Source organism: Coffea arabica, chromosome 1e (genome assembly GCF_036785885.1).
Source record: "Coffea arabica cultivar ET-39 chromosome 1e, Coffea Arabica ET-39 HiFi, whole genome shotgun sequence".
Taxonomy (NCBI): domain Eukaryota; kingdom Viridiplantae; phylum Streptophyta; class Magnoliopsida; order Gentianales; family Rubiaceae; genus Coffea; species Coffea arabica.
In genome coordinates, this window is record NC_092311.1 from 49994910 (window position 1) to 50017505 (window position 22596).

Sequence of the window (22596 nt, forward strand, 5' to 3'; positions counted from 1 at the left end):
TCCAATTGACCTAACTCATCCTTTAAAATTAATGGACGAATTGGACGGGTTGTTGGGTTTTGGGGTTTTTTTCCCAGCTCTACTACATATTTTCCGGCGCAAATACTAAACGTCCGCTGAATGTTTTGTGTGTCGCAAACTTTATTAATCTTTGGCCCTAGCTCATTTTGAACACGGGCCATGGCCACATTACTTCAGGCCCACAAACTCCGATACTGAAATTGCTCTGTTTAAGCTTTAAGGCCTGTGGCTGTTCAATAAAAACCGCCAAATTTCCACCGACGCAAATCAAACGACAGAAAATCCACAGAATGTCCAACGAAGTCTCGCGGCAAATCTCCCTCTTTAGCACCCAAATGCAAAATCGAATGTAGTAATCTTCATCCTAATCCGTATCAAATCTTCCCTCCATTTTTGCAGACACCTGAATTGATTAGTTGCAAACGATTTTATTTTGACGCAGATTCGGCGACGGAACCATTGCAATTCTGGAATCGCTTCTAGCTTCCAAGGACATCAAATCGTCACTAGAAATCCGATCAGCTTTGAAAGAGTTTATGAGACACGAATCGCTCAGCATTATTCGAGAAATCACTGAGAAGTCCGTCGACAATAAGCTACTGATCGCTGATTTTCTCATTCGTGCTTTTGCTCTCATTGGTGACGTGGAGGTACATTTAAATGATATTTATTGCGCGATCCTACTACATTGTCTCAAAACATTTGGCTTTCAGATTTCATAATCTTTGCAAAAAAAAAAAAGAAAAAAAAAGAAAATCCGAGAATCGAGAGTATGACGCTTATGTAGCAAATTTGAGGAATGAGATCATATATTGGCTTTATAGGTTCTTTCATGTTTTACATATCTTTCCTACAGGAATAGGACTACATACTTTTGCTCAAATAATTACGTCTTTATTCGTTCGTCTCTTGGAACTTTCATTGGTCAAAGTAAAGTTAAGTAGCTAGATTAAAAGAGACTCGACTAGCATTTCATCCTTCAATTATTGTTGTGATAATTATCCACATAAGTTTTTGTTTTGATACATGATCTAAAATGGCGACTTCAAGCTAGTTGTTTGTACTTATTTCCAGTGTTTAAGAGAAAGTACTCTAGCTTCATTGTCCTTTGTCTAGTTTTGAGTCCAAGTAGTTTTCTGATCTTCCATATGTAATAGTCAGGGTACTTCAGTATTTCCTTTCTTTTTTTTCTTTTTTGGGTGTAAAGAAGAATAACAGTCCTGCCGTTACATGATTGCAATAGCCAGGGGAACCGACGGGACTGAAATAGCCTATTCTACGTTGGTATTGGATGTTACATGATTGTGCTAGAAAAATCTGCGGTAATAATTGATTTATTTCACTTGGTATTCTGCAATTTTTCTTTTTGACAGAGTTGCTTGGCCCTGAGATATGAGGCATTGCTACTGCGAGATGAAAAGGCATCTAGTGACACAAGGCTAGAGGTTTCATACCACGAGTGGCTCACATTAGCCGAGCAATTGTTTGATAATGGTTTTTATTCCGCTGCAACAAAGGTAGTGAATGTTCAGTTGCCTCAATTAGTCACAGAAATGTCATCGTATTATTAATGCTGTTTTTACTGATGCTAATTGTTACTGTCATTTTTCATCAACATTCATTACCCAAAATATTATCACGGTCCGTGGTGAGGACAATAGGAAAAAATTTAAACTATAACAGAACGATTTGCTAGACATTCTTGTTTCAAGTTTCAAATTATGCCCAAGACTACCTGGAAATATTTCTTTCAGAGCATCACAGGATTTTATTGCAGAGACTGTTGAGCTGCACTTTCTCTTAGTCTTCACTCCAATTTCAGGTTCGCCTGCCTGAACAATTGTTCAATTCCCCTGCTCAGATAGCCAAGCCTTTTCATGTTTCTTAGTTGAGAGGTTTACCTTTCCAGTAATTTGGAGTCTCTCATATGGGACTTCATGGACATTTTAATGGTCCACCATTTTTGTCCTTTTTAAACTGGGAATGAAAGTAGTGATGAACAATCTTTGGTTCCCCTTTAAGTAGCTTTCTTTTCTTTAATATGCTTCAAATTTTTCATGTGTCTTGTGAAAAGATAAATGTTAGGGTTAATAACAATATTATTTGGACATCAATTTGTCTCACTTGTTGAATGCCAAGCATATCGTCCTCATGTTTTTGTCCTTTGGCTTAAAAGTATGTTATCTTGTACATCATAAATTGCACAACTTCTTTTACGCTTCCTCCACCTTTCTTGATTAAGTTTCATGTTGAACTGGATAACTATTTCTGCAGACATGTGAGAGAGCACTTTTATGCATTCAGATGGACAACGGGATTTGCACTGAAGATGATGACTGCTTTAATTGTGAGCATGCTTCTGAGAATATTAAGAGACTCAAGGATGCTGCTATCATATTAGCTGCTTCACAAACTGGTACAAACCGAGGTTAGATTCTTGAGATGATGTGCAATTTGTTGATATATTAGATGTAAGACCTCTGGTGTAAGGTTTCTGAGGCATCAAAAGATGTGATTATTTATTTTGTTGGAATAATTTCCTTTGCTAATGGACATATCGTATATTTCTAACAGTCCTTGATAAAAAAATCATGGTGATAGTAGACGAAATGTTGTTTGGCTAGCGTCATGATTTCTGGAATCACATTTTTTAAAACAACAAGTGCATATTTATAATTAAGAAGGTTCAACAGGATGCAATGTTTACCGACCAACGGTTGTTAGGAAAATCGTTCGGACTGATTTTGTGTAAAATGCACAAAATGTAACTTTGTATGCATACGGTGTAACTCACTTTTAACGATGTGTAATTATAGAATAAAATTTTGTAGACCCCACATACAGTGTGAAAAATGATGTACAAGATACAATCTGAACCTTACATTTTTTTTTTTTTGGCCAAATCTTGGCCATGCCGTTCCTGCCCCTCTTCCTCACTTGGGTCTAAGTTGTGAAGATAGTGCCATGCTAGATATTCAGTACCATACTTACGGTTACGCGTAGATTGGTATAGAATAGGTGCAGACTCATCAAACAATTGACAACTTCCATTTTGCTGTGACATCAGCATCCTCAGTAACAGAATTCATTGAATTATCACAAAGTGAATACCACATGCACACGTCACATTTGGGTTATAGTTTTAAGTTATATTTAAAACTATAATTTGGGATTACCTCAGCAAATTCTTGCATCATATTTATATGTCTTAATTCTAATAATATATCACTACAGAATTCTGAAGTTGTAAAAGGAAAAAAAAAAGGCTGTTATCCATGCACCAAGAGTATATCCTTGTAGAATTGATAAAGAGACTTGCTCTTTAGCAATCAACAAGTCCTTGGGTGGATTGCCTTTTCCTCTTGGAATCCCGTTTCTCGATGTTGTGAGGCTTCAAAAGTCCAATTTGATATTCTACCTGCTATCTCTGTTACGTTCTCTTAAGGGCTTCATTTGTCATGGAAAATGGCTGGAGCTGAATTCTATGTTATTCTTAAAACTAGCAGCTAGGCGCTCTCGTGTGCACTTATTAACTCAGCTTGATGATGATACAGTTCAGGTTCAGGCAACTGAATACATGAAAAAGAAAATTAATCAGCAGCTGAAACAACAAGAGTCCATTTGCACTGAGACGTATTCTTCAGGAAGCACTCTGTTCAGAAATGGAATTAAAAGACGGAATTTACGAAAATTGCAGGAACACCAATGTCTATAGCAGGTTATTTATGACAGAATTTAGCAATTTTTAGTTCCTTTCAGATATTTCCTTTATTATCTTTAGTACTGTTTGGATATTCTATTTTGTTGTAGTTGGACTAAAATATTATATTCAGCACTTGATTTGTTGTCTTTCTGTATAACTAGACAGCCAGAGAGGTGAGTTTGATGATAGTGAAGCCCAAACATGCTTTTAACAAGGTAGTATATCAATATGCATGCGTCCTGAGGTTGGGAACTCTTGGAAGAATTGATTTGTCACTCAGGCAATACCTTTTCTTCATGCTTTCATGAAATGGTGGACCTAAATTATAGTCCTACTGCAAGTTCAAGAGAACATTTTCAGAGGGGGATTCAAGGTATTCTTATACAGGAATATACATGAAAATTTTTTACTTCTTGTAGGGGTAATTGAGGATAACAACCTTGGTCCACTTCTCTTGAAGTTTCTTGTTGCTACAAATGATGTACGTCACAAATGGATTCTGATATATGGTTGTTTGCGTAGACTCCCCGACGTATTGATATTTCGGGAGACATGTCAGTGTAACCCTGCAACAGCCATTGGGGATGGCACTGAATTACTGTAAACACAGCTTAATGAACCTAGGAGGCCATTACTAGTCTATTTTTTATTAATTCATTTTTAATAGTCCGCTAACACAGCAAGCCACGGGGAACCTGTAATTAATTCTATGCCAGAAAGGGTACATTTGCAGCAAGATATGTGCTTGATATGGTTCCGAGTCCATGAAATTCTGCAGTTGATTCTGCTCGATATTTTGGTTTCTTAGGGTTGACACTTGAATTTTGGATAGACATCTGTGCGTTGAAGACCTAACAATGCTTACTCTAAAACAACCCAGTAGCAATTGGACCTGAGGTATGTAGCATTTTGTAACTCCTGAACACATAAATTGCTATTTGTCTTTTGTCAAAGATTGCTTCAATCGTAGTCTCCACCGATTCAGAATTTGAAAAAACATCCATATCCCAATAATCGAATCTTCCATATCACAAAGCTCATTTAATGTTTGCATTGGAGATCGTATGTTTTTTTATTTTCTCTAAGACGGTGAAGATGTCTGTTTTTCTAACACTTCGCACATCGTTTTGGAAAACACGCTTAAGACATAAAACAAAGTTTACAAGGTTCTCATCCTGTCTCCGCTGCCTCTTCTTCCTAAGAGCGTAGGGGTTTGAAATATGGAACTCAAGCAGAAAAATACGCGTTTTGTGAGGTAACAAGCATTTAACAAGTTCAATTAAATGTTGGTGGGGTCCCATGTTTATTTACATGAGTCTAGGACCAGAAAGAGTCTACGAGTAAGCAAAACAGTGACTTGGACTTGTTATAAGACAAGTGCACTTTTAAAAAAACCTTGGTAAAATATGCACTTGCTACGACTACCAGGGAAACAGAGCTTTCTTCCTCGGAATAGAAGATTAGAAGCTTGGAATCATGTGGAATGCATTAAATGCAAGGGAGTGGGGAATCGATCTTAGGGTTCTACAACTCTGATAATTTAGGAGTGTCAGTTCAGAAGCCTCGTGATGCATAACCCACAAGCTAATACATAGATTTAATTTCACATCTTGCAAATTGAAATCTGAAAGAATCTTTTCCTTTTGTTTCATGACCAACATAATGGTGAATCAGATGCCTAATAGTTAACTTAATCCTATGCATGTGACTGCTAGGTTTTAAAATCACTGGTCTACGACCTGCACACTCGATTCTAATTTTCTGAAATTAAGAAAAATTCTTAAAAAAAGACGCTTCTTTCTGTTACCTTAGATTTCAGCTTCTTGTCGGATCTCTCTCATTAACTGTTTATCATTAATTCCATGGTGGGTTGTTGTTATGGCTGTCGTAATGATTTTTCAATTATAATTATTATTAGTAGTAGTAGTATAAGTTTTGGATAGAACTGAATGAGACGAAGAATTAGAGTTTCACTGCGTCTAACTTTCTACAACTCGCACAAGGATATGTATTCAAGTATACAAAATAAAATGCACATGATATAAATTTCTTGAAAACAAACAAGAGCGGATGGTCAATTTCTTTTAAGGCTTGTTGCTCATTCGACAAAGTTGACGATGGTGATAAAACAGATTGATGAAGTTCCTACCTCAGATAAGAATTTTTAAAGATTTTCTTTTTTTTCTTTGTTTTTTGGAAGCTCTTCAACATTTTTTTTTTTTGCTTTTATATTTCTTCTCTTCATATAATAATTTCCTGATTAATAGATTGACAAATTTCCAAACCTCAGAAAAGAATTCTTTGAGGTTGCTAAATCCTAATACTACGTACGTTTCTGATGAACTTCTGTCATTAACATCTTTTCGTGTTCATACTTTTCCTGTTCGCATGCTAATGCTAATTCCTGAATTCAGCCGTTGACAGCAAAACTGTATAAAATAAATGATCGGACAAAGTTACCATAAACTAATTAATACCCCTACCAAAAGATTTTTATCAATTTTAAGTTTGATGGCTGTTAAACAAAATCAATTGGGTCTGTATTATATTGTAGACGAAGTGATAATATCATGTTGGTTCAGTTTAACAGGTGTCTGATAGATATTCGTTAAGATGTATTTTAGGCGTTAAATTTTTAGAAAATTAAGATTAATTAAGAAAAAGTGTAAAAAACCTTTTATGTTTGACTGAAAATGGGTGGCAAAAAAGCCGAACACGGTGAAGACAGGAAATGTTTGGGAGTGGAATGCAACACGGTCGAGTAATCTTGGAGTTTCGTTCGCATTTCCATTTTTTCCTCTTGGTACAGCCTCTGTCGGAGCTAGCTTGATTGACCTTTCTAATTTTTATTTGTAACTATAAAGAAAAATGTTAAGGTTATGGAGGACAATAAATGTCCATTTTTGACCAAATAAATTGTCTAAAATCTGAGTTCAACTCTTATGACCCTTGTTTGTCGTTTTGGATCACACCATCTCAGCTGCGATGGTTGTTGGGACCAGGCATGCGATAACATATTCTTTAATTAGGAAGATGAGCTCAATTTTCTTCATTTTGACTTCATCGCAGGAAAAATACCCTCACCATGTTTTCCGGTTAAGAAGATGAATAAGAACAAGCAGCTATATTCAACGGTTAATATTTCTTAATTTCGTGCCTTCTTTAATTCGATCAAGAAAAAGGTTCAACAAAAAAAAAAAAAAAAAAAGAAGAGTGATCGAGTGAGAGAGAGGTTGAGCGGGACCTTCGATCAAATGATAAGAGATGAGTTGCACGTCCATCAAATTTTATGTTTTCATGTGAATGTCCGCCAACAAACATTCACGTTGAGCCAATCTTTTCTTTTGGTTGGGACCAGGGTTTTGCTTCGTTAATTTCGCACCATATCAAAACTTACTAAACCCTAACCCTAGTTGTTCTCGTAAATTTATTGCGTTTGTCTATTAGTGAATTTCTAATTAATGGTGGCAGTAGCTTCTAATATTCAATAATTTCCTTCCTATGGTTCATGTTTTGCAAGCAAAGTGCCAGTACTCTATCGCACAAGTAATAGCGAAACACGAACGTGGAAAGTAAACAAATCCATTGATCGCCAGCCAACCTAGCACGCAGAATGGCGGTGGTCAACTTCTCGCACTTGATTCTTCAAGACGATTTCTATGCAGAAAGACTTAATTGCCCTTGACGGCTACAGTATTCTTTGTTATTATGGGAGGCTTCAACTGTAACATTGGACGGGAATCAGATGCTCACACCTTCATGGGGTTTGTTTTTTCAACTCCCACAACATCTCTGAGTTCTCACTTCTCCCTTTTGTCATTCTACTTCTCTTTGCTTGTCGCAATTTATCTTCGCAAAAAATAGACCGTTTCCAATATTTTATTCTTGGATTCATTCTCCACTTCGCCTTACGCTTCTTAACACCATTATAAATAGGCACCCCACCTGTTCTCTTTCAAATCACTCTCTTGCTCTAGTTCAGCTCCTTTTTAAGCCCTGGCATCTTGCAAGTTTATTAACACCTCGCTTGGTTTAACTACTTATCTTTAGCTTCACATCATGGGAGGAAGCTCACCTTGTGCTTCCTGCAAATTGTTGCGGCGTCGCTGCGCCAAAGACTGCATTTTTGCACCCTATTTTCCTCCTGATGATCCTCATAAGTTTGCCATTGTCCACAAGGTTTTCGGTGCTAGCAACGTCAGCAAGATGTTGCAGGTTTCTCCTCCTCCTCCTTCTTCTTCTCAGGCTCATATCTATATATATGTGCCAATGCTTCTCTATTTCGTAGTGTAGGAAACCAGGAGGTTAAGGGTTCAAATTTTGATCATATATACTCGCGTCTGAACAAGTATATCCGTGTGAACATTTTTGCACTTAATTCATTTGTGTCTGATATTTTCTTCAATTAATTTTATTTGTGTCCATCCTTTCTTCAGGAGCTTCCTGTTCAGCAGCGAGCAGATGCAGTAGGCAGTCTAGTATATGAAGCAAATGCAAGAATGAGAGACCCAGTCTACGGATGCGTAGGTGCTATCTCCTATCTGCAGAATCAAGTTTCCCAGTTACAAATGCAGTTAGCAGTGGCTCAAGCAGAGATACTGTGTATCCAGATGCAGCAACAGGAGCCTGCAGCCTTGCCCACTCAACTGGACGTCCCAGATGAGAAGTCGCTTCTCTTATCCACTAGCACCTTCAATAACCTACAACCGTACCTCAGCTTTGCTTCTTCTAGCACTGTAATGCAAGACCCTCTTAAGAGGGAGTCTCTTTGGACATAACGATGTTTTATGAACTAATCTAACTACTTAGTGGTTAGTAATGAAAGTGCTTTAAGTGTTTTAACTTGTTTCTTCCTCGTATCTATTAAGGGTTTGTGGCATCATGGTTTTGTTGATGATTGCACCATCAGAGACAGGAAGATATACCGCACTGAAAAGTATCAAAACTAATCCAGCTTCGTGCATCAAGAAGATGGAATTTTTCTCAGCACTATTTTAATAGCTTCTAATATGCTTATCGAAAGAAGACAAGGGAAAAAAGTCATGAAAATCCTATATATGCATCAAAATAAAGTAGTTGGTCAACGCTGCCATGTGAAGTGGAGTAGGAGTGAAGTAGGGTTAATATTTGCTTCATGAATCTTCTAAAGCAACTGCAGTATGGTAGGATGTTCTTCTCAAGATCTCCCTTCTCCCTCTGGTCTTACATATTGATCAATAATCAAGATGTTGCTTGTCTAATGTAGCACGATATTACTGCAATACAGTTTACCCGCTACTGTTAGTTTTACTGTAAAATGAAGTCTAATCACCGGGGCAAATCTTTCTTAACTCGTTCGGTTGGTTTCTCTCACAATAGAGGAAAGTTCATAAGCTTAACCAAGCAGTTACGTGCAAGTCGCAATTAAATTTCAAGGATATAATATAGAAATCCAATTATCTTTAAGCTTGCTGCTCTGGTTGAGAATGGGCCTGGAAATCTAGAAGGTGTTCCATCTATTGTCAAGCGAAGAAGCCAGAATATTATTTCCTTGACTGTTATCTGGGAATTAACAAGTATGATGCGTCGCTCTTTTACTCCCTAAACTGCACAAGTTTTATCATCTATATATTGCTCGTCTCCATGAAATTTTAATGGCCTATACACCTAATACGCGTCTCGTCCTCTAGGTTCTGTGCTTTTCTTTCTTTTCCTTGAGCTTATAGTCATACAAAACAAAAGTAGCTGAATTCTGGATTTCCCATGTCTAGAAGGTAACTGATGTTCAAAGGAATGTAATTTTGTTTTTTGGAAGCATTGCCTCGAGCCCTCAAAAATGCAGAAAGCTAAAATCAGAATAACAATCGAAACTGACTAACGGCCAGGATAATGGTTTGCCTTGTAATCTGGATTCGTATTGACTTTTAAACTATAATCTTGTATTATATGCTGCCCCTTTTACCTTTTCAAGCTTAGTCGTGTCCAATCTATATAGTTACTATCATACTATCTCATGAAGTCCAAATAAGGTGAGGGCGGTGCATGAACTGAATCCAAGATAAGTCATTTTCTGAAGACTTTTTTGCATGTGGAGTAGTGTTTATATTATTTCCTCCATTGTCACTCGTGAAAAAGAAAAAAATGGCTTAATCTGTGACTGAACAATAGGACCAAAAGAAGAATGAATACAGATAGAAACCACTAAAAGAGGCCACTTGATTAGATCACTTATTATGGTCGATTGTGATGCATCGCATACTAGTTTACTACCAATCTTAAGTGGGAGAAGGGGCGACTTGACTTTAGCCAATTATGCAGAGGTTTAAAGATCTATGTGAGGTTTCGGCATTTATTTGATGGCGACGGCTAGAATGCTTTCCAATCTCCAATTATTTGAAGCACCCTCTCGATACTTAAAATGCCTCTGCCTTCAAACCTAATCAGAAAAGACACCTCCGGCGTTAACTATAGTACTTGGAGCCTCCCAGAACGGATGCGTGATGACATTTTGAAGGAAATATGCCGTTTTGTTTTTTCATTTGCCGAAATTTAACACTGAGGTCGAATGTGTCGCTAAAAACCAATATATCAGTTTGCTAAAGTTCACAACAATATTATTAAATTCAGATCGGATAGCGCGCCATTCGACTAAACTACTGGGTTAGGGATCAACTGGTCGAATTGTTCTCAAAAACTCGCTGATGTTAGCATAGTGTCATAATTATTTAATATTTTTATAAGTTTCAAAAATATTAAAATCAAGTTCTTGGTTATATTCGACCAATCATACAAAATATTTTAAAAATGTTAGATTTGCAATGAAATATACACCTAGTAATTATAAATAAAAATGTAAATTCATGACTAAAATATGTCCATTCTCCGAAATTACTTGAAAAACTAAATTTCAAAGTCGATTCAAATTCGTTAAGCATCGTTTTTTCACTTGTTCGCTTATTAAATTCAGAATCTCATGTGTAGTGTTTCTGAACAACTCTCGTTGATCAAGCATATACTCGACCATCTTTTTGTTAAGGCTATCTGGTTATTTACCTTGTTACGGCTATCTGGTTAGTTTGGGCTGTTAAAACTTGTCTGCAAGTACCTTGCCAGGGATTGGCATGTGGCCCTCAGGTACGTTTCATGAATTGTGTTTTTTTTTTTTTTTTTCGGGGTCACTATCTCTAGTAATAATATCATCATTTTGTTTTCGAATGACCCGACTGGACGCGGAAAAGAAAAAAAAAAAAGAGTAAGTATTGTGGCCAGTTAGTGGTTTATTGTGATCTCACTTTCTCACCTGACCTGACCATTAGTTATCTTCTTTAAATTCCCCCGGCTGTAGGTTTCGCCATCTAAGCCACACAAACGGCGTAAGAATTTGACCCATGAAAAAATAGCCAGTAAGGAGAAGAAGCCCAGGTGAAATTCTTTTTTATTTTTTTGGGTGCCTAGAAATTTGACGTTGCTGTCCTGGGCTAAGAGGGCCCAAAAATGCCGTGCTGTGTCCAGTAAGTATTTGTATTGGATATGGCCCATGTGTCTGATAAGGCAGGAACAGAGAAAAAATGCGCCCGCGTCCCGCCATTGTTTAAAGGGTAAAGTGACACTAAAACCCATGAAATAGTTTACTTTATCCCGCTAACATTTTTCAGTCAAGTACTTCAATCCTACAGTCCAAACATGCTCTAAAAATTTAGACATATTTTTGTTAATTTCCGTTAGTTTTTCTTATTTTCTGGTTAAATTCTCCTTTTGTTTTGTTTTCCCCCAATCTCTCCCATTGCCTTTCTATCTTATAGCTTCCCATAAACCAATGAAAAACACTTTGTTCGGATTGACCATTTTTTTAAAAAATAAATTTTTTAAATACAATACCACAATAATACACAATAACTAAAAAAACATTTCATCCATACATTATATCAAAAATTTCAAATAAAAACTTTTTATATACACTGTTACAGTAAAATTTTTTAAAAATATTCTCAAAAATGGCCAATCTAAATGGAATATGTGCTTATATCTCATTCAACTTATGCATTTTGAGTTCATCTTGGTCGTATATTCTTTTTTTCTTGTAATATTTTGATATTTCCTACATATTTTACTGTTTGAGTAGTAATCAGATCTTGCAGGTGATGTGATAGAATGGGGAGTTGCCAAAATTACTAGAATCACAATATAAAATTTTTATTTTTTTTTTATGGCAAAGCAATCAAAAATTTTTCTAGAGTACCCCGGATGTAATTTCCAAGCTGGATAATCTCAGAAGTTGTAGGCCATGCAGCGACGACCAATAGCTAAAGAGATAAGGTGTCTCGTGGGAAAAAGCACCTGTCACTTTTATATATTACTATCAAACCCAAAATATCTTCTCTCTTTGCGATGTATTCATGTGACATATCCTCTACTTCTCCATATAAGTCGCAGCAAGAAAGTAGAAAAACGAGGTAAGAAAGGAGATAAAATCAAGGGATATGAGGATAAAAACTTTGTTAACAAGTTTAAAGAAAGAAGAAATGCGAGTACCTGCAGAAATCAGTGCCAGTAGTGTTACTAGTAGTAGTTCTAATGAAGAAGAGAACCCGAAAAGAGAGAGCAACATCCACGTCCACGCCAAGAAAGAGATTGATCTTATGGATGAGCTCGACTACTGCACTAATCTCCATAACATCCACGACGATGATGATGCAGAAAACCTCCAAGTTCAAGAGGAGCAGGATATCGCGTACGGTCAACTTATAAACTACTGGGGTTGTTTGATGCCTCCTGCTTGGGATGGTTTAGTTATCAAAGATGATGAAGAGGCCGGAGATAATGATATTATTGATGGAAGAGAGAACCATTCACGTAGCACGCTTGGTGATATGCGGTTTACCATAAAGAAAGAGGCCGAGTGTGGGTTGCTGGAAGATGATGACGATGATGATGATGATGATGATGATGATGAGAAAAAGCTTTCTTTGAATCTGAGCTTAAACTATCAAGAGGTTTTGGATGCATGGTCCGACCGCACACTTTGCGCTGATGAATCTTCTTCAATCTTTGTTTCTGCAAATAATGCCTATGTTAGAGTATTCCATCTCCACCTTTCACTTCTTCTTCTTTTTCTCTTTCTTTCTTTTTTTTTTCCAATATAATTAAGTTGGCTGCCTAGCCTCGTAATATCATATGTATTGCTGGAAGGATAATATAAAGAATACTGCTACTTTTTCTTTTGTTTGATAAGATTCATTCATCATGTTGGAAGCGTAGATGGGAGAGGTGCCGGTGATAGAAGAAGAGAGGAGAAGAAGGGAAGCAAGTGTGCTGAGGTACAAAGAAAAACGCCAAACCAGATTGTTCTCCAAGAAGATAAGATATCAAGTTCGGAAGCTGAATGCAGATAAAAGACCAAGATTCAAGGTACGTGACTGGCTAGCCAATTACTAGTACTAATTTTTCTCCATCCTTCAGAAATCAAGTGTACTGATTTATAAGTCTGGTCTAACTCCAGACATACTCGCCTAACGTTAGAAGAATTTTTTAGAACACTCATCTTTTCATTCCTAATTATCATTTCAGGGCCGTTTTGTGAAAAGGGTAGCCGAGGAGATGCACAAATGATTGCAGAAAAAAAAAATCCTCAAAATATCTTACCTAACTCAACTCCTGTCTGTAAGTACTTTTATATTTGACCGATTCCTTCGATTTGATCTATCAATGTCTTTCAATTACAAGTAGTACATCTCTTTTCTTTTGGCAGGGGGCACGTCTACTGTGCTGTACTATAGAGAAGTCTAGCACCTGCTGAGTTTACGTCCCAGAATGCAAAGATTGAGGCATGTCAAATTTTTATCAGCTCATGAGTCGTTTTCTCAATTGGGACCTTAAAGTTACCTCTGGAACAGGGAAAAAGAAGAAGAAGAGGATGATACTGAGGTCTATCCTGTTTGAATTACAATTTTCTGAAGTTTTTGTATAAAATGTACTGTAGCCCTTTTTACACTTCATTTTCATCGTAGCTTGGATTGATTTGCTCATAATGGGTTCGAATGAGTTCCATTTTTCACAAAACAGGAAAGGAAATTATACATATGAGCATAATGAAGAAAACTCATTCAATTTTGGATTGAGTGTCACATATATATAGATATAGATAGATGTTCAAGTAAACGAGCAACTAATGGTAATGGGCAGTCTTTTGCTCCCAACTTTTGGGTTCACACATCATAATATTCCGTTCATTTACCGCATGTGAATTGGAGAAACAGGAAATCTGCCACATTTACATCATGTGTTTCCCAACTTTTGGTATATTCTGTGCCGGCAAATCTGTTTGGAGCAGATATTTTGGGACTCATTTCCCTGAAATTGAAAAACGAAGGTAGATATTTTGGTGAGGCTGCTTTCGTTAGTTTCAGCCTATGTGGTCCCGCCAAAAAGATGCAATGCTGACAGTTCGCTGGGGCTGTATGCGATTTATACCCTTTAGATTTTTTTTTTTTGGTCTGGGGGAGGGAGAGGAGGGGGGGGGGGGGGTGGTGCTGTGGGAGGGGAGAAAATTTTCAGGAGAGGGGCTGAGACGCAAAGTCAGGGGTTTCGTATTTGTTGGGGGGAGGGGGAGGGGGAGGTGTGAAACTCAACATGAGCTTAATTTTTAATGTCAACTTAGGAATGAACTCAAGTTAATTGAGCAAACAAAAATTCAGAACACTCAAATAATTATAAGAGTAAAAAACTCGAGGAGCCACAAAATTATTAGTGTTGTCCACTTTTGGTCATTAATTTATTTTTTTTTTATCTCTAATTGGCCTCTGAACAAGTAAAAATGCATAATTTAAGGACTTCTGATCATTTTAGACATAAATCCAGACAGAATCAAAGGATATTTTTGTCCATTATTAATCAAAAGTATCGAGAACTTAATCAAGAGCATCGAGGACAGGAATTGAAGTTATGAGAAAAGAAAACCCTTCATTTTCCTTAATCTCTTCATTGAATTTCTCTATAAATTTTTCAAATTCATTGATTTCATATTTGAGAGGGACATGAAAAATCTGATTAAACGTTGGCCACTCGGTGTGAAATCAATGAATTTAGGAATTTTTTTTAGAGAAATCTGATGAAGAGTTCATGGAAAATGAAGGGTTTTTTTTATCTTTTTAGGGTTTCTACTCCTCTTGATGCTTTTTATTAAGTTCTTAATAATTTTGGTTATTGTCGGACAAAAATGCCCTTGGATTCCGGCTGAATTTATGTTTAAAATGGCCAAAAGTTCTTAAACTATACACTTTTAATTGTTTAGGAGTAGGTCGAAAACAAAAAATAGATAAGGGGTCAAAAGTGGACAACTATGATAGTTTAGGGATTGCTCAAGTTTTTTACTCAATAATTATTAGTGGCAATATGTTGATTGAGTTTCAGCTCTAGGAATTTCCCTCCATTGAAATTTTCAGAGAGCAGAAAATACTTGGATAATGTTGGCTATTTTTGAAATAGCCATGAGAATCTGAACACTCTTGGATGTAGATGTTTCAAAGTTACCACCGATTTAACACTTATGTCAATCATCCTTTTTCTTGAAAAAATGAGTCAATTTTCTTGTTCACCGTGATCACAAGATTCTCAAATTTTTAAAAAGTTTCCAAATAACCTAAAAAGTCAATTTAGCATAATCAATTATAACTCTTATGTTTCAAAAGTTTCAAAGCCTTTTTTATTTTCAGCTAAAACAGTAGAAAGACTTAATTCTAAGCATTCTAAGGTTCATCTATTGACAAGTTGTCTATACAATCAATATTTATTATCTAGACTAAAATCAATCTATTAGTTTCCCAATTATTGCAATTTTAGAAAGAGGTAATTGTCAAAAATGGCAATTTATTTGACTAACGAAGAAAGGGTTAATGACTTTTAACCTTGAATTAAAATACAAAAAGCATAAAATTAAAGTTTCACCTTTGAAAGGAAAATACACAAAAAAAAAAATTGTATAACCAGCAAAACGTAATTCAATTTTTAGTTAAAAAGAATATAAAAAAAATAAAAGAATGCCTATAACAGCTGCACTGGAGCCTGTAGCCTTAGGAAGACGAACCGATGAAGAGCACAAGCAAACTTATTTTTATGACAAAAGTTGGGTAGAAATTTACAAAATGAAAATGAATGTAGAGACTTGTGAGATGTCACGTGGACTTTGGTTTGGTTCTCACATGCCTCACATCTCAGTGGGGGGCAAGCCAATAGAATGGGGGAGACAAGACAGCAGGTAACGGTGAGACGCAATAAGCTGTCCGGGACTTTGAGGATCTCAATTATTTAAGGAGACGATTAGACTAAGGCAAATCAAGTTTGTGAGCTTTATTTGACTGGACTTTGTGACGAGACTATAGAGAATGGCCCGATAGGAAATAGGAAAAATTTATTTGACTGGACTCTGTAAATTAAGTCCAGGTTCTCCGGAAGTGGTGAACGTGGACCTTGTCAACTTGCAACTTCAAGCTTCCATACGGGACATTACAAAGTTTCCATAGGCACCGTTGATCTGATTGCATCACTGAAGATTGTTGTGTTTTCTTGCTCTGTTGTCAAAAGGATGATGCGCCAGAAATATACAAAACTGCAAGTAACGTCCATTGATTTGCAAACCTTCTAGAGCAGGTACATTCCCAGAAAGAAGTTGATATTCTGGTAGTATTGGGTGTAATCTTTAGGTTCTCATCCCCATACCTGCTTTCCCTTTGCCCTTACGTCCCGGAGCAAAAAAGTTCTGCTTGCGTCTTCCCTTTTGACTTATTTTCCCACAATACAGTCTCACTATTTAAGAGCCAGTAAGAAAAAATCAACTTTGGTACATCAGTCAGCATCCATTGTCATGTGGTGACTGGTGACTTGAACAGCATCAGTTGTTGGAATTCGCATTCCACTTTATTTCGTCAGCAAGGATGTCAAATGCTCCGGGACTCTACCAAACAAATTAGTAATAAAGATTTCCACTATAAAATCTTAGCAAATGGTGTACTATAGGTTATAAGGAATCTAAAGTTGCAGTAATTACGTGCATCGCTTCATTCTCTGAATTCTTTCTTCTAGTTGGAAAAACTGTCGGTGGACGGATCAATGGATTCATCGGTTAATGGTAACTCAAATTTTAGATTCCGAGTGGTGGCCGTCCCATATCCCGGAAGAGGCCACATCAACCCAATGATGAACCTCTGCAAAATCATGGCCAACAGAAGACCCAATAACTTTCTCATAACCTTCGTCGTTACTGAAGAATGGCATGGCATCCTTAGCTCCGAACCTCTTCATGCAAACAATATCCGATTTGCCACTATCCCCAATGTCATTCCTTCTGAAATAGGCCGAGCCAAAGATTTTACGGGCTTCGTTGAAGCTGTTTTGAACAAGATGGAAGGTCCAGTTGAGCATCTGCTCGATCAGCTGGAGCAGCCGAAGCCGAGTGTGATAATATTCGATTCATTCTTGAAGTGGGGATTGGGCGTTGCAAACCGGAGGAATATACCCGCAGCTTCGCTTTGGCCCATGTCGACCACGTGTTTCTCGCTTCTTCGTCACTATGAAAGTCTTGTCGAGAATGGGCATCTCCCTTCCAATCCAGTAGGTGTGTTTATCAGTCTGCACTTGCATTGTTTTTTCCCCATTTCGTCTTTGAACAATTTTCATCCCAGTAGCCTGTAGTAGGAATTCGTACTTCAGTCAAAATGAAAGTGGTTAATCAATGATAGCGTAACTCTGTGCTTTGAAAAAAAAAAAAGAAAGAAAATCCTTGCTAAAAGCTTTAACCACAGTCAGTGACCTTGTTAATATTCTTTGCAATTAAGGAATATGTTGTGATGGTTGTTTTCAATGACTTGTCATCAGAAGGGCCTCGAATGTTGTCAGTAGTTCATGTTGCTTGTACGAATTTGCAGTTTCGAAGTTCTTAGTCTATGAATTGGGGTAATTTCATTGGGTAATAGATTAGGTAATGGATTCAAGCCCTTTATTTATTATGAGGGATCATCAAACATCTTCTTGAATGAGACTGACTTCTCAAATGTCAATTCATGCTCTGTGGGCATCGTATAATGAACTAATTTATAATTTTGCGACTTGCCATGGAACCAACTACAGAAGAAGGGGATCACAGGGTAACCTGCATTCCGGGAGTCCCGTCTATTCGACTTGCAGATTTTCCTAGGGAACTATTGTTGCATGGTACAAGTCAGACAGCGGTCCGTATAGCTCTAGAAGTTGTTGCTCTGGCATCCAAGGCGGAGTACCTTCTATTTAGTTCTGTCTATGAACTGGAATCTCGAGTCATAGACAGTCTCAAGGCCGAATTACCCAATCCCATCTACTCCATAGGTTTGGCAATACCTTCTTTCAATGTGAGAAACCGCAGCAACAATGACCATATTGCTTGGTTAGATGCTCAACCTAGATCCTCCGTATTGTACATTTCCCAGGGGAGCTTTCTATCTGCATCCAATGAGCAGTCGGCTGAAATAATTGCTGGAGTTCATGAAAGTGGGATTAGATTCTTCTGGGTAGACCGCCAAGACATTTCTACGTTTCAAGCAAGTGGCGGTGATACTGGTAATGGAGTAGTTGTGCATTGGTGCGACCAACTGAAAGTGCTGTGCCATCCCTCAATAGGTGGATTCTGGTCTCATTGCGGGTGGAATTCTACTAAAGAAGGTGCATTTGCTGGTCTGCCGATGCTTACTTTCCCATTAGCATGGGATCAATACACAAACAGCAAGCAAATTGTGGAAGACTGGAAAATTGGTCGGAGGCTGAAGAGAGATGATGGAGGCCTGGTGAAAAGAGAGGAAATTTCCAGGAGTTTGAAGAGGTTTATGGACTTGGAATGTGATGAAGGGAAAGAAATGAGGAGAAGAGCCCAAGAAATCCGGGAGATTTGCCGACGAGCAACCGCAGAAGGTGGTGGATCTTCTGAGCTTGAAATTGAGGCTTTCATCGAGAACATAGCATAACTCAAGAATTCTTTGGACAGGATCAAGGTGAAGGATTGCTGTGGGATTAGCCTAGTGCGTAATTTGTGCAAGTTAAAAGAGTTGTTAACTTGAGACCTATCTTGTTCTTGTATATTAATAAAATTCTTCAAGGCAACAGATGTTTTCGACCTCTTAGTGAAATTATACTTACTCATTCTTCATTTGTAGACCCATGCTTTTGCTTGAGTGGATGAGAGGATGCACAATTTCAGGAAGTCGTAAAAGAAACAGGCTTTGGAACCAAACTGTTGGGGCCAAAAGAAAAAAAATGATACATTCCATCATCATCCTTGATTTTCATTTGCTCTGGTCATGAGTTCTCCCCTGCCTACGAGCAACTTTGATGGTACCATGTAATGCACCTTCTCGCTCAGTATTGGACATCAGGAGATTATTTGTTCAGTACGAGAAGGTGATTTTGGTGATTCGTATTTGACAAAGTCTATATTGTCATTTAAGGTAACGTCCCAAGCTAGTGAATAAGTCGATCCAATCCCAGCATAGCCAGTCCCGTCGCAGATCCCTTTACCCTAAAGCTACCAAGTCGGCCATGGGTTCCTCCTCTTTGTGGCCCATTCTTCAAATGATGTGAATGGGTCCGTACCAAGTGCAAATCGAAGGCATTTGTATCATTTAATCGTCACGTCTCGGATTCGAAATTCATAAAAATAATCAAAATTCATAAAAATAAAAAAGATAATATTGGGAGAGCTTCTCCAAAAGAGAGGTTCGATGCAGTTCGAACAGAATTAATTGTAGGGCGTAGAACAGACGGGAATACCTGTGAATTATATAAAAAAAAAAATGATGTAAATGGGCCATCTGCTGAAGCTGCTGGAAATTAATAATGCATTCGTTTTTTGGGGCAATGAAATTCACATGCGATCAATGTCGGTGTTAGAGATTCTAGCCAGCTGGGCTAGTTTCGGGCATTGATTTCGGGTGACCCACCGCCACCGGCCCCCGCCCCCCCCCCCCCCCCCCCCCCCAAAAATTAAGGTTTTTTGTCGAACCTCAACTCAAGTAAATTCTAAGTTCAAGCTTAAAAAGCGGATGCACTGCGCCGCTTCTTCCTTCACCTTGTATCATCCCCTCTATTCGGAGACTTTGTAGCTCTAGCTACTTGTCTCGTCTCCTTGTAAGTTGTAATCAATCATTCCTTCGACTGACTGCGGCGGTTTATCGGTGCACTGCAAATGGAGCCTTCGAGCTTGGAGCCAACCGTGACATGCCACGTGGTGGCGATGCCGTTTCCTGGGAGAGGCCACGTTAACCCGTTGATGAACTTCTGCAAACTCATAGCCGCGAGTCCACCGCGTAACACTAACACGCTCATCACCTTCATCGTTACTGAAGAGTGGTACGGCTTCCTCAGCTCCGATCCCAGGCCGGCTAACATCCGTTTAGTCACCGTCCCAAATGTAATACCTTCAGAAATTGGCCGAGCCAAAGACTGGCCCGGTTTCATTCGAGCAGCTTTGACCAAGCTACAAGCTCCGGTCGAGCAGCTCTTGGACCGGCTTGAGCAGCCCAAGCCTAACGTTATCGTGCACGATACCTACTTGAAGTGGATGGTGGGTGTAGGGAATCGGAGGAATATTCCGGTGGCTTCGTTTTGGACGCAGTCCGCCACCGTCTTCTCCATTTTCCATCACTTAGACCTCGTACTTCAAAATGGCCATTTTAATTTCAATTTGGCAGGTGCGCTTCTAAGTACTAGACTATTAGTAAAGAAATCAAAATTACTGCTGCTACGACTTTATAACAATACTGTGCTCTAGTGCAAATCCTTTTTTTTTTTGTGGGGTGTGGGGGGGGGGGATAGATAGATAGCAACTATTGAGCACCTTTTATTCATTGGCCTTTAAATACCAATTGTCAGAGTGGCTTATGACCTGATCCGCTGATCAGAAGACATTAGAAAACTCATGTCAACTTTATTTAAAACAGTTTTTTCGCCTTTCACTTTTCCCTCCGGTTTAATTTCAACGAGTGAGGACCATGGTTCAAAGTCACAGTCGCCGTTGTGGTCGCGGCCCGGAACGTTCCACATCGGTTTCGGCATATCGGTCGCGGTCTCGGTTAGACACAAATTTTAAAGTATTTAATATTTTAAAAATTGTTAATAATATAAAAAAGTATGCTAAATAAAAATAATTAAAAAATAGTAAAAGAAACGGTCAAGTCAATCCGTCACGGTGTGACTCGGCTGATTTCTCGTCTTGACTCGGGATAACTCGGAGTGACTCGCTGAGTCAATCCGTCACGGTGACGATTCGGCCGATTTCTCGGCGAGTCAAGTATTTCGGTATCGTTTCGTCACGGTATCGTATTGGTAGGGGTCGAGACGGTGACGACTCGGCCGAGTCGTCTCGGTCTCGGCCGAGACTTCGAACCATGCTTGCGAGGACACGGCAATTTTGGTGACTAAAACAGGAACAGGACATGACAAATGGATTCCAGTGATGCATCTGTAGTTCTGATAGAGTTGTCCAGGTCAAATTAACTTCGAGACCTTCTGGGACCCCTCTTAAGTTCCAAATCCTGAACTGAAGCTAAGAACAATCCCTACTATGTTTGGGAACTTTCTCGAAATTTTTGTATGATCGAGTCATGTCCAGGGTAGGGAACTCCGAATAAAATTAGTATACTAGGTAGTATTTCACTGTCTGCTTAAGAGTATGAACAAGAAGCAAGGATTTTGACAGAAACCATTATTATCTTCTTTACTGTATTGCATTGTTTCTGATGCAGAGAAAGGAAAGGAGCAGGTTAATTACATTCCTGGGGTCCCTGAAATGCGCACTTCTGATCTTCCAACGCCATTCTTCTCTGCTAGAGGCCAAGAAGTGTTGGACGATTGCTTGGAGGGCGTATCACTGGTTTCTAAAGCACAGTTCCTTTTATTCACTTCCACCTATGAGCTTGAAGCTTCAGTGATTGATGCACTAGGAAAAGAATTTGCCTTCCCTATCTATTCCATTGGTCCTGCAATACCTTGCTTCAATCTCAATGGTAATGCGGCCACAAATGCTGGAGGCGGCGATGAACCTGAGTATGTTCAGTGGTTGGATGCTCAACCGACAAATTCTGTTCTTTACATATCACAAGGAAGCTTCCTTTCTGTCTCGAGTTCCCAATTGGATGAGATTGTTGCAGGGGTGCATGATAGTGGCATCCGGTTCTTTTGGGTGACACGAGAGGATACGAGTCATGATCCAAAAAGAGGTGATACCAAGGGTATTATAGTGCCTTGGTGTGACCAATTGAGGGTGTTGTCACATAATTCTATAGGCGGGTTTTGGTCTCATTGTGGGTGGAATTCCACTAAAGAAGGTATTTTCTCAGGCCTGCCGATGCTCGGCCTTCCTATTTTCTGGGATCAAACGACAAACGCTAAGCAAATTGTGGAAGACTGGAAGATTGGGTGGAGAGTGAAGAAAGTTGATGAGAGTTTAATAACAAGACAGGAAATTACGAGACTTCTGCAGAAGTTTATGGACTTGGAAAGTGACGAAGGAAGAGAAATGAGAAGAAGGGCAAAAGAATTGCAGGTCATTTGCCAGCAGGCAACAGAAAAAGGTGGATCCTCCAAGAGTGCCATTGATGCTTTCATGGAGGACATTTCATGCCACATCCGTTGAATTTATTTCCTTCTTCATATTGATTGTTCAATCTCTATCTCCTCGCAGCGAGTAGTATAACTTTGGAGGACATTTAATAATATATTTGTATCGTTGACCTCAGAGCAAGCGAGCTTTGTTAGAACAATAATCTGATGGCATTATTGATAAGAACAAATGTATTGATAAAACGGTCTATTTGGGTACTAATTAAGATATATACATATATATCACATATGCATATTTTAGGAAATATAACATT

The 22596-nt window shown here is 38.4% G+C and overlaps 5 protein-coding genes across 5 annotated transcripts; all 5 read left to right on the plus strand.

Annotated features, from left to right (window-relative positions):
- The first annotated feature begins 278 nt into the window (after positions 1-278).
- Positions 279-4268, plus strand: LOC113689805 (protein DOUBLE-STRAND BREAK FORMATION). Its single transcript, XM_072071542.1, has 6 exons — positions 279-370; positions 464-671; positions 1395-1538; positions 2296-2452; positions 3348-3739; positions 3886-4268. Exons 1-5 carry the CDS (start codon positions 312-314, stop codon positions 3734-3736), a joined length of 957 nt encoding a protein of 318 aa, XP_071927643.1. The 5' UTR covers positions 279-311; the 3' UTR covers positions 3737-3739; positions 3886-4268.
- Positions 4269-7705: 3437 nt separating this feature from the next.
- On the plus strand, positions 7706-8899 carry LOC113689819 (LOB domain-containing protein 12-like). The gene is made up of 2 exons (XM_027207612.2): positions 7706-7939; positions 8161-8899. Exons 1-2 carry the CDS (start codon positions 7784-7786, stop codon positions 8500-8502), a joined length of 498 nt encoding a protein of 165 aa, XP_027063413.1. The 5' UTR covers positions 7706-7783; the 3' UTR covers positions 8503-8899.
- A 3191-nt stretch (positions 8900-12090) lies between these two features.
- On the plus strand, positions 12091-13813 carry LOC113711710 (uncharacterized). The gene is made up of 4 exons (XM_027234881.2): positions 12091-12780; positions 12962-13111; positions 13271-13363; positions 13452-13813. The coding sequence occupies exons 1-3, from the start codon at positions 12184-12186 to the stop codon at positions 13310-13312; spliced, it is 789 nt and encodes a 262-aa protein (XP_027090682.1). The 5' UTR covers positions 12091-12183; the 3' UTR covers positions 13313-13363; positions 13452-13813.
- Positions 13814-16687: 2874 nt separating this feature from the next.
- On the plus strand, positions 16688-18878 carry LOC113711715 (UDP-glycosyltransferase 87A1). The gene is made up of 2 exons (XM_027234897.2): positions 16688-17312; positions 17825-18878. Exons 1-2 carry the CDS (start codon positions 16808-16810, stop codon positions 18688-18690), a joined length of 1371 nt encoding a protein of 456 aa, XP_027090698.1. The 5' UTR covers positions 16688-16807; the 3' UTR covers positions 18691-18878.
- Positions 18879-19743: 865 nt separating this feature from the next.
- On the plus strand, positions 19744-22562 carry LOC113711721 (UDP-glycosyltransferase 87A1-like). The gene is made up of 2 exons (XM_027234908.2): positions 19744-20412; positions 21466-22562. The coding sequence occupies exons 1-2, from the start codon at positions 19908-19910 to the stop codon at positions 22353-22355; spliced, it is 1395 nt and encodes a 464-aa protein (XP_027090709.1). The 5' UTR covers positions 19744-19907; the 3' UTR covers positions 22356-22562.
- Positions 22563-22596: the final 34 nt, after the last annotated feature.

Excerpts from the sequence above, each read along its gene's own strand:
- LOC113689805 (XM_072071542.1), top strand. The coding sequence starts at position 312 with ATGTCCAACGAAGTCTCGCGGCAAATCTCCCTCTTTAGCACCCAAATG. Across the intron at positions 371-463 it reads ACCCAAATGCAAAATCGAAT|ATTCGGCGACGGAACCATTG; the intron begins GTAGTAATCTTC and ends ATTTTGACGCAG. Across the intron at positions 2,453-3,347 it reads AACTGGTACAAACCGAGGTT|CAATCAACAAGTCCTTGGGT; the intron begins AGATTCTTGAGA and ends CTTGCTCTTTAG.
- LOC113689819 (XM_027207612.2), top strand. The coding sequence starts at position 7,784 with ATGGGAGGAAGCTCACCTTGTGCTTCCTGCAAATTGTTGCGGCGTCGC. Across the intron at positions 7,940-8,160 it reads ACGTCAGCAAGATGTTGCAG|GAGCTTCCTGTTCAGCAGCG; the intron begins GTTTCTCCTCCT and ends TCCTTTCTTCAG.
- LOC113711710 (XM_027234881.2), top strand. The coding sequence starts at position 12,184 with ATGAGGATAAAAACTTTGTTAACAAGTTTAAAGAAAGAAGAAATGCGA. Across the intron at positions 12,781-12,961 it reads CAAATAATGCCTATGTTAGA|ATGGGAGAGGTGCCGGTGAT; the intron begins GTATTCCATCTC and ends TTGGAAGCGTAG. Across the intron at positions 13,112-13,270 it reads ATAAAAGACCAAGATTCAAG|GGCCGTTTTGTGAAAAGGGT; the intron begins GTACGTGACTGG and ends TTATCATTTCAG.
- LOC113711715 (XM_027234897.2), top strand. The coding sequence starts at position 16,808 with ATGGATTCATCGGTTAATGGTAACTCAAATTTTAGATTCCGAGTGGTG. Across the intron at positions 17,313-17,824 it reads TCTCCCTTCCAATCCAGTAG|AAGAAGGGGATCACAGGGTA; the intron begins GTGTGTTTATCA and ends AACCAACTACAG.
- LOC113711721 (XM_027234908.2), top strand. The coding sequence starts at position 19,908 with ATGGAGCCTTCGAGCTTGGAGCCAACCGTGACATGCCACGTGGTGGCG. Across the intron at positions 20,413-21,465 it reads TTTTAATTTCAATTTGGCAG|AGAAAGGAAAGGAGCAGGTT; the intron begins GTGCGCTTCTAA and ends TTTCTGATGCAG.